This window comes from Sinocyclocheilus rhinocerous, unplaced genomic scaffold (assembly GCF_001515625.1).
Source record: "Sinocyclocheilus rhinocerous isolate Xijiao unplaced genomic scaffold, SAMN03320098_v1.1 scaffold2644, whole genome shotgun sequence".
Classification (NCBI taxonomy): domain Eukaryota; kingdom Metazoa; phylum Chordata; class Actinopteri; order Cypriniformes; family Cyprinidae; genus Sinocyclocheilus; species Sinocyclocheilus rhinocerous.
The window spans coordinates 1-16,483 of record NW_015652154.1 but is presented as its reverse complement, the minus strand read 5'-3'; the positions used below and the strand labels follow the sequence as shown (position 1 = coordinate 16,483).

At 37.4% G+C, this 16,483-nt stretch overlaps 2 protein-coding genes across 2 annotated transcripts; one reads left to right on the top strand and one right to left on the bottom strand.

Moving 5' to 3' along the window:
- Positions 1 to 3,066: 3,066 nt before the first annotated feature.
- LOC107713859 (ADP-ribosylation factor 6-like) lies at positions 3,067 to 4,865 on the bottom strand. Its single transcript, XM_016519499.1, has 2 exons — positions 4,672 to 4,865; positions 3,067 to 4,565 (listed from the first exon to the last, which is right to left on the bottom strand). Exon 2 carries the CDS (start codon positions 4,208 to 4,210, stop codon positions 3,683 to 3,685), a length of 528 nt encoding a protein of 175 aa, XP_016374985.1. The 5' UTR covers positions 4,211 to 4,565; positions 4,672 to 4,865; the 3' UTR covers positions 3,067 to 3,682.
- Positions 4,866 to 6,941: 2,076 nt separating this feature from the next.
- Positions 6,942 to 16,166, top strand: LOC107713858 (pre-mRNA-processing factor 39-like). Its single transcript, XM_016519498.1, has 8 exons — positions 6,942 to 7,097; positions 8,985 to 9,526; positions 11,287 to 11,412; positions 13,241 to 13,359; positions 14,522 to 14,689; positions 15,566 to 15,728; positions 15,839 to 15,952; positions 16,081 to 16,166. Exons 1-7 carry the CDS (start codon positions 7,085 to 7,087, stop codon positions 15,851 to 15,853), a joined length of 1,146 nt encoding a protein of 381 aa, XP_016374984.1. The 5' UTR covers positions 6,942 to 7,084; the 3' UTR covers positions 15,854 to 15,952; positions 16,081 to 16,166.
- The last annotated feature ends 317 nt before the right edge of the window (positions 16,167 to 16,483 follow it).

The following is a 16,483-nucleotide window of genomic DNA, read 5'->3' as shown; positions in this document are numbered from 1 at the left end:
AGGGTCACTAGATGGATGGATGGATGGATGGATGGATAGATGATGAATGGATGGATGGATGGATGGATAGATGATGGATGGATAGATGATGAATGGATGGATGGATGGATGGATGGATGGATGGATAGATGATGAATGGATGGATGGATGGATGGATAGATTGATAGATAGATGGATGGATAGATGATAGATAGATGATGGATGGATGGATGGATAGATGATAGATAGATGATGGATGGATGGATGGATGGATGGATAGATGATAGATGGATGGATAGATGATAGATAGATAGATGGATGGATGGATAGATGGATGGATAGATAGATTTTGATTACTTAGATTATTTTAACTTTTATTAAAATAAAAATGGAAAATATAAAAATACAAAATAATTCAAAATATTACTTAAAAATATAAAAAAACAACTTTTTTTCAGTTATATCAAATTGACTTATTAAAAAAAAAAATATATATATGTATATATATGAGAAACTTAATCTTATTTTATTTCATCTATTTGCCAAGGCAACATTTTTCATTTGCATTTCATTAGTTTAGCTTGATGTACTAAAATAACTCAAACTAAAACTGAAACAAAGATTAATGAAAACGATAGACGTATTTAAAAAATGAATAAAAATAACAACAACAAAAAAGCAAACAAACAAAAAACATGTCAAATCCATCACTGGAGGCAGCGTTATTATGGATTATGAACTCTATGGTATTTTAGTTAAAAACGTCTTAATGCTGGATTAGTTTCAGCTTTTGTCTTCTCCAGATGTTAACTGATGGACTGGAGTGCTGTGGATTACTTGTGGATTATTGTGATGTTTTTATCAGCTGTTTGGACTCTCATTCTGACGGCACCCATTCACTGCAGAGCATCCATTGCTGAGACACTGATGCAATGCTACATTTCTCCAAACCTGATGAAGAAACAAACTCATCCTGATCTCGGAAAGAGACCATTTTCAGGAGAATTTTATTTTTGGCTGAACTATTCTTCTAAAACGTGTTGATTTGAACCCGTCTCACGCAGGTCCAGTGAAACCCCAGACGGAGCAGCATAGCCAGTGTGTGTGTGATGTGTGTATTAACACACATTAATGATGTCCTGAGTGAGTCTATGGGCCGGTTGATGAGCGTCTCTCACTCGTTCGCTGCTGACAAACCTGTTGTGTGGGAGAAAACTTTATGATTTAGTTTTATTGCTGCCAAATATGGCAGAGATCAATGCTGCGATGTTTCAGGTGGAGAAAAGCAACTCAAGAAACACACAAAAAGAAACGAATCTGAAGTTTCCAGTGTTTTCTGAGATTTCTGTGTTTCCACGCCGCGGCTGAACCAGATTAAAAACAGTGGCGTGAAAACCAGTACCGTAACGTCTGAAGTGCTGAGAGAAGAAGATCCTCAGAAACAAGCAGATGTTCAAACATTATCATCAACCGTTATGGTGTTTTTCTAAAATGTTATAGTGCATGCAAAATATACAATACATGCAAAAAAAAAATCTAAGTTATATTAAAATGAAGATCATTGGAGTATGTTTTACAAGGTAACATTTCAGTTTTTCTACTTCAGAATTTCACACAATTTACCTGTTGCATTAATTTACTTGCAGATTCTTCGGTCAAACTCACTGAGCAAGCTTCTGCTGCTGTTTGTGGTCTCCGTCTCGACTCACACCTCAGCTTTGAGCACGTCTTAAACACCAGTTAGGACACATTTATCACAACATGATCAGTTTCCACATGCGATTTGCCTGGAAGTTCCTGACAAATCCACAAAATCTGCCGGACATCAGCTGTCCGGCTCACGTTTCACTGCATAAGAGGAAAATAAACCTATTTTAAACATTGCTTTGCACTGTGAATATTTCTTTTTCATGACACCTGCACAAAAAAAAAAAAAAAGTAGGCTAAATTGGAGCATGCAATGTTACTTGCCATTTCTATTTTTCCAATTATGTGTGAAATTTACCAGCAATTTCTGAGTGAAAATAGTTTCTACATCAATTTCTTTCAGTGAAAAATGCAAGCAAATAAATAAATTAATAATAATAATAATTTTAAAGTATTTATACATCTTGCGAACTGCATTTATTTTTTTAATTACAGTGGGAGAAATTTAATTATATGAAAATAATGTCACGGTACAAATGAGCTTATTTTCCTCAAACCAAACACGTCATCACTCATTCAGATATACGTGAAAGCTCCTGCAAAAACACTCTGCACGCAAACCAAAACAAAAGAACATTTAAGGAATAAATTGAAGGGAAAACAGCTTTTACTGCACCTTCCTTCCTCAGTATCTTGTCTTGTTTTCTATTGCAAACGTCTGAAGATTCATAAATCAAGATACACACTCTTACAAATAAAGCTGCTTCACAGTGATGCCATAGAATAACTTTTTTTATCTAAATGGTTCCATAAAGAACCTTTAGAACCTTTCTGTTTCACAAAAGCTTCTTTGAAGGGTTCTTCAGATTATAAAAAGGTAAGAAAGAGACGGTTCTTTGACTCAATGGTTCTTTATGGAACCAAAAATGTGAAGAAGCCTTTAAGCACGTTTGCTTTTAAGAGTGCATTTACCAGAGAATCAAAATTACATAACTTTTTTTTAATGAGAAATGTATCAAAATGAAGTGAGTTTATGATTAAAACCAGAACAAATAAGCCCTAATCTGCCAATGGAGTCAAAAAAAAATCAACTCAACCTAATTTGCATTGCACTGGCAGATATTTGTTCTCGTTTTAATCATAAACTCACTTCATTTTGTTCAGTTTCTCAGAAAACAAGACTTATCTTCATTCTGCATCTCCAGATTTAAGGATGTTTGAACTGGAAAACAAGACAAAAATACTGTTTTTTGCAGTGCATGCAACATGTCGTGACTTTATGAATTTTGTTCCTTTTTATGCCTTAATTTGTGAAATTAAAACACGTTAAGACCCGCAGAAACCACATTCCTCCACGTCAAGAAGACGCGATCACATAGTACTGGATATATATATAGATTTTATTATTTCTTCAGCATAACAAATATGTCAAAATAATAAAACAAAAGCATTAATTTAGAAAGAGAAAAAGAGGCTTGGTGTGATTTGTGCGGTTTGCGGTCACGGTTCGAGGAGAGTCGGTACCAGAACCCGTGATAGAAACGGGTTAAGACGTCTGGATTAGATCAGAAACACAAGATGATGCTGTTTTCATTCCTCAAATCACACTCGTTCCCGGCTTCTCCACGCGTTTAGTGGAGAACCTCCAGAAAAGGCCAAAAGCAGTGTGAATATGGAAGGCCTATAGATTCAAAAGTTTCTTCATGGAACACAATCAGAACGTTCTGCTTGGACTGGTGAGTTTATTTCAAAGCGATTTTCCCGATACATTCGTTAAACGTGATGGCACAGAGGTAAACAAACAAGCTGCCATTTTTGGACTGACAAACCAGATCTTCAGACACAAAAACCCATTTTTTTTGACCCCACAGCTTCTGAAAGTAATACTTTATGGACATTACAACGCAACAGGAGGACTACAGAACGGGCGTACGAAAGAAAAGTCGGGTTACATGTCAACGAAATCAAAGACAGAGAATAAAACCGAACTTTACTGACAGAAGCCAGAGTTATTGGTTAATTGCTTCTAGTTTGGCGTGTCTTCGACCCGCTCGCGTTAGGATTTGTAATTGGACGTGAGCCAGGTGAGTCCTTCGTAGAGTCCGTCGCCCGTCGTAGCGCAGGCCGGCTGAACGTACCAATTGCGATCTCTGATCCGAGTCAAACCCAGCTTCTCCTGGATCTCGTGCGGCTTCATGGCATCCGGAAGGTCTTGCTTGTTGGCGAAGATCAAGATGATTGCGTCGCGCATCTCGCGGTCGTTAATAATGCGATGCAGCTCCTGTCTAGCCTCGTCGATCCGGTCGCGATCCGCACAGTCCACTACGAAGATCAAGCCTTGGGTGCCGGTGTAATAGTGCCGCCAAAGCGGACGGATCTTATCCTGACCGCCCACGTCCCACACGTTAAACTTGACGTTCTTGTACGTAACGGTCTCCACGTTGAAGCCCACCGTCGGGATGGTGGTGACCGACTGCCCCAGTTTGAGTTTGTAAAGGATCGTCGTCTTTCCCGCCGCGTCAAGTCCAAGCATCAATATTCTCATCTCCTTGTTGCCAAAGATCTTCGAAAGCATCTTCCCCATCTTGTTGGCTGTGCATATATTAAGTTAGTTGCAGGGAGAGGAATGCAACTTTTTTGGTTTTTGCAGCTTTGGCAAGCACAATCACTCAGAAAAACACTTAAACTTTGTAGGTTTCGCAAAACTCATACAGCACCGCAAACGACCCTCAAAAATCAGGAAAAAATCGTCCTAAAATAATATGTGTTTAGATCTGTGACAGGCCTTTCTGGTTTCCTCAGACTTCCTTCTTGTGTACCGGCTGTCGGGTCGCCTTTTTTTCGCGCTCATTCCCTTCAGACGCGCTTCAGATCGTTCGTTCGGTCACAAAAAAACTCCAAACGTCAGTCATTCATCCTTAGTTTCCCCTCTTCAGTCCCTGAAACACGAGAGAAAGCGGATGAGAAAAGGGAGGGGTGTCAAACACAACTTTATTCTTGTAGTTACGCTTCGTGTTCTACTCATACTAAGCGCTACCGATTTACCTCATAAAACAGCCCCCCTCTCGCGCGTCCCGGCTCGGTTCGGTCCCTTCTGTTCCTCTCCGGTTGTTTTTTCGGTCCCGGTCGTGCTGCTGTCGGTGTTACCGGAAAAGGTGCGGAGCTGTTTCAGCAGCCACTTCCTCTCTTTCTTGCTCAGGCGCACTGCGACATTTGACATTCGGGCGCTCGGATCCTACTACGGCGAAGGCTCTGCTTATTAATATTCATGACGCGTATGTTTGCCATTGGACAGACGGCGCTGCGTCAGCAAGGACGTAGTTAATATTCAACGGACTAGCTTGTGATACATTGGGATCACACCACCGAACAAGGCGAGTATGACTTCGTTAATATTCATGTATTAAAGAATTCGCCTTGAGACACATAATAATAATAATAATAATAGTAATAATAACTTATATTTTTATTTAATATTTTCTACACTTGAACCTCTAACACTAGCACTCTCTATTCAATTTCTATTCTATCTTACTTGTTTTCTTTTTATTTATTTATTTATTTAAAAAATAAACTAAAAACTCTTGATCCTTTAACACACACTCTTTACAATACTTGTTTCTCAGCAGCGAAGTCGTCATAGTTGGGTTAACTTAAAGAGCAGTGAATGGGAGAACACCACAAATATATATTTTTGAAATTTCCCATTTGCTCAAATAGCAAAAGAAAAACTCCACAATAGTGTTTTCATGACTTTCAAAAAAAAAAGGGAAAAAATTGAGAGAGACACCCTCGCATTAGCATTAACTAGTTTTTTTTTTAATGTAATTTGATGCAAAGGTGATATAATACAAAGTATAGTGTTATAAATGTACATAAAAAAAATATATATATAAATATAAAAAACATTCGAGGATTTACGATGCTGATGACCGTTAAACGCGTCATCACAGTCTTGTGAAAAGGGTCCGTTCTTTTTCTATTCTATCTACTTGTTTTGTTTTGTTTTTATTTATTATATATATATATACATATATATATATATATATATAAAAAAAACCTTGCTATGTGCACTAACTGAGACTTATTACAGCATTTAAATATTATTGTTGTTTTGATTGCGTCTGTCCTCATTTGTAAGTCACTTTGAATAAAAGCGTCTGCTAAATGCCTAAATGTAAATGTATTTTTCTTTGCATTTCTACTCTTCTCTAGCTTGTTTTCTAATTTGTTGTCAAATAAACCTGATATTTGTAGGAAAAACAACGGCAAATTTTTTTCATGATTCCAGCAACGGACGCATGAGCTCATTAATATTCATGAGATGAGCGTATGGTCCTTCGCCGTAGTAGGCGTTATTAATACGAGTCAAGCCCGATCTGAATTAAATGGACGCCAATTGAGACTCGGAAGAATGTAATTGTGGTGGCTTTTTAGAGGCTGTTTTGTTTAAAATACCGTTCAGATATGATATTTGCAGTGTTCTGAATCGTTTTTAATGTTCGCCCACGTCCACTGAGGGAGTTTTTGCGTCTCAGTGGCATCATGTGACGTCGAAGGGGCGGAACTCATGACGTCACATCGAGTTAAAAAATGCCTCGTTTAAATAAAACTCCAGACAGACCTATAAATACGTGCATATTTGCATTTTTTTTCTTTTTCAGAGGAACTGACTTCCACGTGTAGCAAACAAATCAAACTGCAACTGAAGTGGTTGATGTTTGTTTTATTTTGAAAGAATTCCTTCCACAAACACTCCTGTAGAAACATAACAAACAAACTTAATAGATTGAATCTGCGTGTTCTTCATTTAGATGCAGTAAACTAATTTCACAAATAAGCCAGATTTTTTTTTTCAATTCTGGTTGTTTTTTCCCCACCACATATTTAAAAAATAAAATAAAAAATGTGACTTTTTATCTCACAATTCAGATGTTTTTCCCCGCAATTGTGAGTTTATCGCAGAGTTTCAGCTTCTCTTCTCAGAATTGATCTCGTAATTGTGAGTTTATTTCTTGCCGTGCTGATTTCATATCTCGCAATTCAGAATTGTGAAAAGAAATAACAGAATTGTGAGATATAAACTCAGAATTGCGTGAAAAAAGTTTGGATCGCAAGATACAAAGTCGCAATTAGGCTACCGCAATTTTTTTTATCGCATGGCTTTTAATAACTATACGTTGACGTAATGTATTTCAAATAAATATTAAATTATTCAATTTTGACTTGTATGATTTTTGTGGGCCGCGTTACGCCCCCTATCGGTAACCAGGGAATGACGTCACTAGTGTTTTAGTTTCGTAGCGCAGTGCGCATGCGCGAAACATTCGCGTTCTTCTCTCGTCGCGAGACGTAACGGGTGTTGAATGCGTTGTAGCGCGGCCGTTTGACCACATGTTATCACCCGCATAAAACTTCGAAGAAGTTGTGAAAATATCCGCCGTTTAAACCCAGTTTCATGGAAGACTCTGGTAAGTATCCTTCCCGCCGTAGATTTCCCGCGATTCTCGTGCGTTTGTTTCTAGAAAACTCTGAGGTGAATGAGCGGCGTCGGTTTGCTAGCAGTTTAGCTAGCGTGTGAAGAGAAGAGACCAGGCCAAAACCAGACAGTTTTCATAGTTTAATAACATGTTGTGCTGGTTTTGAAACTAATTCGCCTTTGAAATGCCACTGAACGCGTTTTAAAGCGTGTTTTGATCGTAACTCGCGTACGTTCGCAAACTAACTTCGACGATTCATCGCGTGGTGTTTGACAAGGAAACGCGATACTAACATTTCATATAACTGTAAACAAGTCCTTCGTTATTTCTCCGTTCATGAATGTTTTCCGTGGTTATCTTTAAAGCATTTCTAAGTCGTTTGTCAAAACTGACCGAAACTGTCGAAACGCATGAGTATCTTTAGCAGCGCAAAGCTTAAAAAACATGCAAATTAGGCGTAATAATTATGCATTATCACAACTTGGCATTTTCTGTGGAGTCTATTATATCACAGCTTTTTGTTTATGGTTAAATAGCCCAGGCCTTCCGCGAATTAAGACCTTAAATCAGAGCAGAAAGTCTTAAATTCATAAAGTCGTGGCATTAAATTGTTGTTTTCCAGTAACGTACAAATATTCTAAACATTCTCAAATCAAGATACTTTTACTGGAGATGGAAAATGAACACATGAAGTCTTGTTTTCTGAGAAATTAAACAAAGCTAAGTGAGTTTTTGGTTAATATCTTTCAGTGGGGAATAAAAACTTCGTACACGGGTAAATAAAAGAACTGGTTATTGCAATAAGTTTTGCATAGTATTTTCTTTACTTCAAAAACTGTCTAAAAGGGTATTATTTTATGTATTTGAGGTCTGAGAGAGAGAGGGCAAACATTTAGCTTTTTAGGTCAGCATTGTCGTCTAATTAGCCAATATTGTCTTAAATAGCCTGCATAGCACTTCATCTTTTATAAAATGGGGTTTTGACACACATGAAGTCTTGTTTTCTGAGAAATTAAACAAAGCTAAGTGAGTTTTTGGTTAATATCTTTCAGTGGGGAATAAAAACTTCTTACAAGGGTAAATAAAAGAACTGGTTATTGCAATAAGTTTTGCATAGTATTTTCTTTACTTCAAAAACTGTGTCTAAAAGGTTATTATTTTATGTATTTGAGGTCTGAGAGAGAGAGTGCAAACATTTAGCTTTTTAGGTCAGCATTGTCGTCTAATTAGCCAATATTGTCTTAAATAGTCTGCATAGCACTTCATCTTTTATAAAATGGGGTTTTGACCAAATATATTCAATCTTGATTTTTTTTTTTTTTTACAGTACCAGTCTTTTTTATAAACCCTTGAACTTGGCAAATTTTATGCCATCAGCCCATTTCGTGTCATGGGTTCCGTGCCGCCGCGGAGGATGTGTTAAATTGGACATTAGGATATTAGAGGTACTACCATAATAAGAAAAGCCAAATTTTGAGCAAGTAGGTTTCTATTAATTCATGTGCATCCATGCTCTTGTTTTCTTCATGGTAAGATGGCAGTGATGCACAAAGGAGATAAAGGTTATATAAAACTAGAAACTAATGTGCAAGCATGCAAAAAATTCCCATGCAAAAAAAATGTCTTGTGTGCATGTAAAAGGGGCTTTTAGGGGCTCTATGTTAATGCCACTTGGAGAAAATCAATGAAAATAAAAATGTTTACAGATGACTGTACTATATACCAAATAGAATGCTGAAAATAATGCTGTATGAACCATTCATGTTAAATGTGGACATTTTTTGAGTCTTTGAGAACCCTGGTAGCCACGATGTTGCTTGGTTTTATCTCATGTTATCTTCAGACTTACATGATGTGTGTTTGATGTGTTTGTTTCAGGTGAGCCCATGACCGGGATGTTGGACACGAATGCCCCTGATAACGGGGACGCTCCTGCTATGGAGGGCACCGGGGCCGATTACGGCACAGACCCGACCGCGACCGACTGGACGGCTCCTCCACAGGCTCCTCTGGCGAATCCGGAAAGCCACGAGTGCGAGCAGATCCAGCAGCCGTCTGCATCAGAACAAAACCAGCTGTACTCGATGGAGCATCTGAAGTCTGCAGCGGAGAACATCGACCACACAGCCAGTCCTGCAGACCCCGGTGCGGAGAGCCTAGGGCAGCAGACGGAGTCAAACGGACAGCAGGACGAGGCGAAGCTGGCCGGAGCGGGCAACTCGGAGAGCCCTTCCAATATGGAGCTAGAAGACGCTCCCAAAGAAACCGCAGAAGCGGAGGAACCAGCGGCAGACACAGACACAGCCGCCACACAAGAATCTGAGTTTCCTGCAGATTACGAGCGGCTCTTTAAAGTTGTGGAGGATAATCCTGAAGACTTCAACGGCTGGGTCTACCTTCTGCAGTATGTTGAACAGGAGGTGAGTGTTTTTAATGCTAAAGCATTGCATACGGTGCAGACGTTCATCATTAGCTAGAACTCGCTTAAAGGGTTTAGTATAATTTTGCCAGAAAAAGATTTAGAATTTTTTTACCATTTGTGACCCTGCAGCTCAAAAGCAGTGTTAAGTCGCTGGGGTATATTTGTAGCAATAGCCAACAATATATTGTATGGGTCAAAATTATACATTTTTCTTTTATGCCAAAAATCATTAGGATGTTAAGTAAAGATCATGTTCCATGAAGATATTTAGTACATTTCCTACCGTAAATATATCAAAACTTAATTTTTGATTAGTAATATGCATTGCTAAGAACTTCATTTGAACAACTTTAAAGATGATTTTCTCAATATTTAGATTTTTTTGCACCCTCAGATTCCAGATTTTCAAATAGTTGTATCTCAGCCAAATATTGTCCTGTCCTAACAAACCATACATCAATGGAAAGATTATTTATTCAGCTTTCAAATGATGTATACATCTCAATTTCGAAAAATTTACCCGTATGACTGGTTTTGTGCTCCAGGGTCACATATGTTAATGTAATAACTTGTTTGTTTTCTGGTTTTTATTGCATTTGTTCCATTTTTTTTAATCGTTTTTGCCATGAAAATAGCCTAAGACGCTGACATGGCATTAAATAAAAATATGCTACTACTACTCATCATTAGCTATGCTTCCATCCAAAGTTACGAATTAAACTTCAGCACAAAATTGGAATATCGCATAAAAAAATTTAGAATAAAGTACCGTTTCCATCCAGTGAGTTGAAGAGAACAAAATCATCACTTCCTGATTAACTTGCGCTAAATATCACGAAGAAAAACTTGATTCGCTGCAGTTGTAGAAGGCACTGTATGTAATAATTTGTGTATATGATAAATTACAGATGAAATGCGGTCATGTTATCTTATTTTTGGAGTCTGCTGTTTGGGAACGCAGTTCTGGGAGTTAATTATAACGAAGCACTTTAACGAGACTTTGCTCGAGCTTTTCAGATGCTGTGTGATGAGATCGCTCCAGTGGTTGGTCCAGTTTTATGCTGTCCCATCTCAAAGTCACATGTCTTTTTTGATGTGCATTAAGAAATTTATTCGGTGAAAGTGTTTCCATCGTAGTTTATGCGCATGTTTTCTTACCGGATAAATTCCTTAATGCGCATCAAAAAATACATGTAATTTTGCAATGGGACAGCATAAAACTGGACTAATCAACAGACCGATCTCATTGCACAGCCTCTGAAATGCTAGTTTTGTCATTCTAAAATGCTTGAGCAAAGTCTCGTCAAAGTGCTTCATTATAATTAACTCCCAGAACTGCGTTCCCTAAACAACAGGCTACGAAAACTGCTGTTTGGGAACGCAGTTCTGGGAGTTAATTATAACGAAGCACTTTAACGAGACTTTGCTCGAGCTTTTCAGATGCTGTGTGATAAGATCGCTCCAGTGGTTGGTCCAGTTTTATGCTGTCCCATCGCAAAGTCACATGTCTTTTTTGATGCGCATTAAGAAATGTATTCGGTGAAAGTGTTTCCATCGTAGTTTATGCGCATGTTTTCTTACCGGATAAGACATTTATCTTAGTTGAGTGCATGAGTTTTTTTATGCACGTTTTTAGAATTTATGCGCATCTTGGCATTTCCATCCAGTGTTTTTTTTTAATGCGATATCCCAAAATGCACATAAAAATAGGTGGATAGAAACATAGCTATTTGCTTATGAGCTTTTCTTTTGTTTCAGAACCACCTGGTGGCTTCAAGGAAGGCGTTTGATGACTTTTTCCTACACTACCCCTACTGTTACGGCTACTGGAAGAAGTACGCAGATATTGAGAAGAAACACGGCTACGTACACATGGCCGATGAGGTGAGTCTGAATGACTTCCGGACGAAAGTCATGAGAATAATCCATTTTTGTTATCATGAAGTCATGAAAATGTATTGGTAAAAGGTGCCAACAATTTTTAGAATGGGCAAAACCAATGATAATCAGTTTCTGTTAAATCAACAAAACAATTTAAAATAGGCAAAACTCATGCAAATGATCAATTTTGTTGTCGTAATCAGGCAAAACTCACGAGAGCTGTTTATTTTTGTTGTTAAAAGTCACAAAAACATTCAAATAAACAAAAACTTTGTTTTTAAAGCTAACAAAAATGACTGAAACGGGCAAAACAAAAAGGATGATTCTCATGAGTTAAGTTACTGAAACACATTAAAATGAGCAAAACTCATGAGAATCATAGATTTTTGTTGTCATGAAGTCTCAAAAAATGGCCTTTAATACAATTTTTTCAATTCAAGTTTATTTGTATAGCGCTTTTCACGATGCAAATCGTTGTAAAGCAGCTTTACAGAAAATTAACGTTTCTACGTTATATTTAGTAATAGCTTATCTCAAGTTGTTGTCCATATGGCAGAAATGTACAGTAAAAATCATGCAGTTAGTTAATGTCATGTAATCACACAGATGGTGAACACTATTAACAGCAATGATTATATGTTGTGATTAGGGATGCACCGAATGTTCGGCAACCGAAATTATTCGGCTGAAAATAGCAAAAAAAGCTCTTTCTGTGTTCATAAGCGATAATGATATGACGCGATCAATTAGCAACCAGCGTAGAGTGAGAGGCGCGCACTCTTTATTATGCAGCACACACGTCAGCAGTGTGGAAGCATTTAAACTGTTGGAGAAAGACGCAAAAATCATTAAAGCACCGACAGCGAGAGACTTGTTAGTGCTGCATCGCATGTCTTCAATGAGAAGAGGACGGGGTGATTGTTGCTGGTTACTGTATGATGATTGAAATCGTATTAGAAAACGTCATGTGACAATGCGATACGTACGACGTATTCGTAATGAGACTCATTTATAAATCTGCTGTCAACAAAAATAAGCATTGAGGTTTTCCTGCGCGTTTCCGCCAAAATAAAAGAAAAAGCAAGAACTCTTATCAACATTCATAAATATTAGTATTGTAATTTTACTGTTCTGTAAAATAAAATAACAAGTAAGACAATAATGATGATGATAATCATTACAACAGCTCTGTTTTAATACATTTATTATAACATTCACACATAGTGTTCAAATTAGGATCTGTAATATTTTCTAATGTTTTAAAAGAAGTCTCTTCTCAGCAAGGCTGCTTTTAATTGTACAGTAAAAATACATGCCTGATTCAAGAAAGGGGGTCTGATGGCCACAAATTATTATTGTACTAACTTATTAATTTTAAGTTAAATTGTGCTTTGTTGGTATAGTGTCTGCTAGAATGTTAAAAATGTTCAGTGTTAAATTTTTTTAAATTGTTGTTTTGTAATAAATTTTTTTTTTTTTTTAAAGCAAGACAAAACAGTAAAAAACACATTTTGGCTTTTTAATTTATGCAATGGTGAAAAAAAAATTGGCAAAATACATGGGGATAAAAAACTCGAAAAACCGTGTTCGGTATTCGGCCCGGTGTTTAATTTTGTTCGGTTTCGGCTTTGGCCTAGAATTTTAATTTCGTTGCATCCCTAATTGTGATCAAACTTATAGTAAAATTTGGTAGTTTTTTTTTTCTTGTTTTTGGAGTGACATCTGACATGTTTTCATGAGATTCACACTTTAAAGTTTTCTACTCGCCATTTATTCTTGTTAAAAAGCATCACACAAATGAATCGATCTGAATCTGTTTTTCCTCGCACAGGTTTACCGTCGAGGTCTGCAGGCGATTCCGCTCAGCGTCGACCTGTGGCTGCATTATATCACTTTCCTGCGAGAGAACCAAGACACTAGCGACGGAGAGGCTGAAAACCGCATCAGAGCGTGAGTGGGGCTTTTAGTAACATCAAAAAATACCATGATTAAATTAATTACGAGTGCCGCAAGTTCACAATTGATGAATACTGTGCATTTATGCCAATAGGTTGCTTATGATCAACTATTGATGATTTATGACATTGTTAAATAGTTGTGAGATGCATATTTTATCTTCCTCATTTTGAGCAGCTGGAAGTAATAAAGCAAAGCCATTTCAAAATAAGAGTATCTACAATCTATCTGGCATTTAATTCAATGTTTCAGGAAGGAATGACTAAAAATTTAATTTAACACATTAAGTATGTAATAAAAATTGCCTTTTATTTTTTATCATATCAGCAAAATCCAACATCGTTCAAACTCTACTTTGAGTTTATATTTTATATTTATGTTTTTAGCAGATGCTTTTATTCAAAGTGACTTACAAAAGAGAAACGAAAGCAGAATTTAACAATTTAACGCCAGGCTTATCAGACAACTAGATTAGGAAGCAATCATGCGTGTTCATCTATTAGTACATTATACCAGTTTCAGTAAGTATGTATATTTTTAGTATTTTCAGTTTTCAATTGTTAATAAAAAATATATATATTTTTACATGTTATTTATACTTTTTATTTTTTTTAGGGTTTATGGGTTTATTTTGCATGTGCATATGGTTTTAATTTTATTTGTGCATGTCCTAAAAGTCCTTAATTTGTTATTGAAATTACAAATACTTGGATTAAATGACTCGCTTGTGTGATTTTTATGTCCATAGAAAGCACATTAAATGTAAGTAAAGTATCTACTTTTAAGGTTTCAAATAAGTTTTTGGAGAATAAAATGTGAAAATTTGGTTTAAATAATGTTACGTTGTCATTCATTGTAACACTTATAGTTATGTAAGAATTCAAACAACATGCTTATTCTGACCTGTACGTATTAAAATATCTAAAAGAGTAAGTGAGCATATAAAATTTTAGTGGGTTATAAATTAGTAAAAAATTCTTACTGACAAATGGGCAAAACCTAGGATAGTGGCAAATTTTAAAAATGTAAAATAACTAATTAGTATTTGGGGTGAATACATATGGTTTTAATTTTATTTGTGCATGTCCTAAAAGTCCTTAATTTGTTATTGAAATTACAAATATTTGGATTACATGACTTGCTTGTGTTCTTTCAGGTCCTATGAGCACGCCGTTCTGGCCTGTGGCACAGATTTCCGCTCTGACCGTCTGTGGGAGGCTTACATCGCATGGGAGACGGAGCAGGGCAAGCTGGCTAACGTCACGGCCGTCTACGACCGCATCCTCTGCATTCCCACCCAGCTGTACTCGCAACATTTCCAGAAGTGAGCGTCTCACCGCCTTGATTTAGTCACTTTAGATATCTGCAGCGCTCGACAGTGCGAGCACACGTATTTTTTTTACTTACTAAATTATATATTGTGATAAAACCATATACCGTGACAAGCTTCAACGACTGTTGTGAAAATGTGATACTGTCACATACCTAATGTACATACAATTTAACAGTACTATAAATAATTACATAATTAGCCTATTAAATAGAGTCTGGAGCAGAATTATTTAAAAATAATGTGTGAGAATAAAAATAATACTTTCTGTATTTTGATTAAATAATTGTGTTTGTAAATGTCTCCTTATATCCCCAATTAAGCTAAAACACATAATTTGAAAAAATTTGCATAGTGCCCCTTAATTTTTTTTTAATGCGCTCCTAAATTTTTTAACTTGGGAGCTAGGGTTGGGAATCAATTTGGATCAATCGGATACTTGTAAAATTTTAAATTAAATTAATGTGCGCGCTTTTTTTTTTTTGGCTGGCGAAAAGGGGCTGTTAAAAGTTTATTTCTTTATTTTGAGATTCGTTCAAAAATACTGATTCATCCAGTAATGAAACAAGTCATAAGTGAGTCATTGAATCATTCCCTTCATAAATTTATCTAGAATCGTGCCGCTCTATTTTGCACGCAAACAGCTCTTAATTAATTCTATTTTTTATGCAGCCGGCTGATTTTTGTTCATGGTATTCAGCAGCAATTAAAATGTTTTGCAAAAAGACTTAACCACATTGCCATTGAAACTGGGAATCGATAAGAATCGGAATTGATCAAATTCAAACGATACCCGACTGTATTAGGAGCAAGCCCTGATCTGCTTCTGATGTCAATAACGTTTGTAAAACATCATCGCTCTTTCTTTAGGTTTAAAGAGCACGTCCAGAGCAACAACCCCAAGCACTTCCTGTCTGAGGAGGAGTTCGTGCAGCTGAGAGTGGAGCTGGCTAACGCTAACAAGCCTAGCGGAGACGACGCTCCGGGCGAAGAGCTTCCGCCGGGGACGGAGGACCTGCCGGATCCCGCCAAGGTAAGAGCGCCGTCTTTCATCCGCCGGCTTCAAAACATGGCAGAGGTAGGGTAAGGGCGTCTGATCCTGGACACGTGTGCAGGTTTGAAGAGGTGTCTTTCCGTTAGCAGCCAATGAAAACCTGAGGGTCCAGGTTGGCATCCAATCAGGGACTTGGGCTAAAAGTGGGACGGGCTCGTGACGAAATGCCACCGTCCCAGCACCGGCCAGAGCTGATTCACTGGGTGTGCAAACCGTACTGTTTCTGTCAAAACTCATGGTGACGTAGACCTTTTGCGTAGCTGGACATCAGACGAGATCAAATGTTTGCGCCTTCGATGCGATGCTCAGGACTCTGTGTCTTGCCCTCCAGAGAGTGACGGAGATCGAGAACATGAGGCATAAGGTGACCGAGACCCGCCAGGAGGTGTTTAACCACAACGAGCATGAAGTCAGCAAGCGCTGGGCCTTCGAGGAAGGGGTGAGTGTTTCTGAAGGACTCCTGGTCTGATTATGAGCATCGTTACTGTTCTTACTCGGGGGTTAGTGATGGGATTAGCCTTTTTCATCTGCTGGTTCCTTCAGGGTAGGGCTGGGCGATACGGCCAAAAAAATTATAGTCGGTATGGGTAATTATCACGATAAATGTCAAATTTTTGTTTCTTTCGAGTTTAAAGGCAGATTTTTGCTCCAATGTGAACCAGACAGTTAATTGTGGATTTAAGATATTATTTATGGTCAGAACATGACAAACACTTCACGTTTTTGAATTGTTT

Bases quoted from the DNA above. Each gene is read 5' to 3' on its own strand.
- LOC107713859 (XM_016519499.1), bottom strand. From the start codon at position 4,210: ATGGGGAAGATGCTTTCGAAGATCTTTGGCAACAAGGAGATGAGAATA.
- LOC107713858 (XM_016519498.1), top strand. The intron at 9,527-11,286 runs GTGAGTGTTTTT...CTTTTGTTTCAG, and splicing joins TGCAGTATGTTGAACAGGAG to AACCACCTGGTGGCTTCAAG. The intron at 13,360-14,521 runs GTGAGTGGGGCT...GTGTTCTTTCAG, and splicing joins GCTGAAAACCGCATCAGAGC to GTCCTATGAGCACGCCGTTC.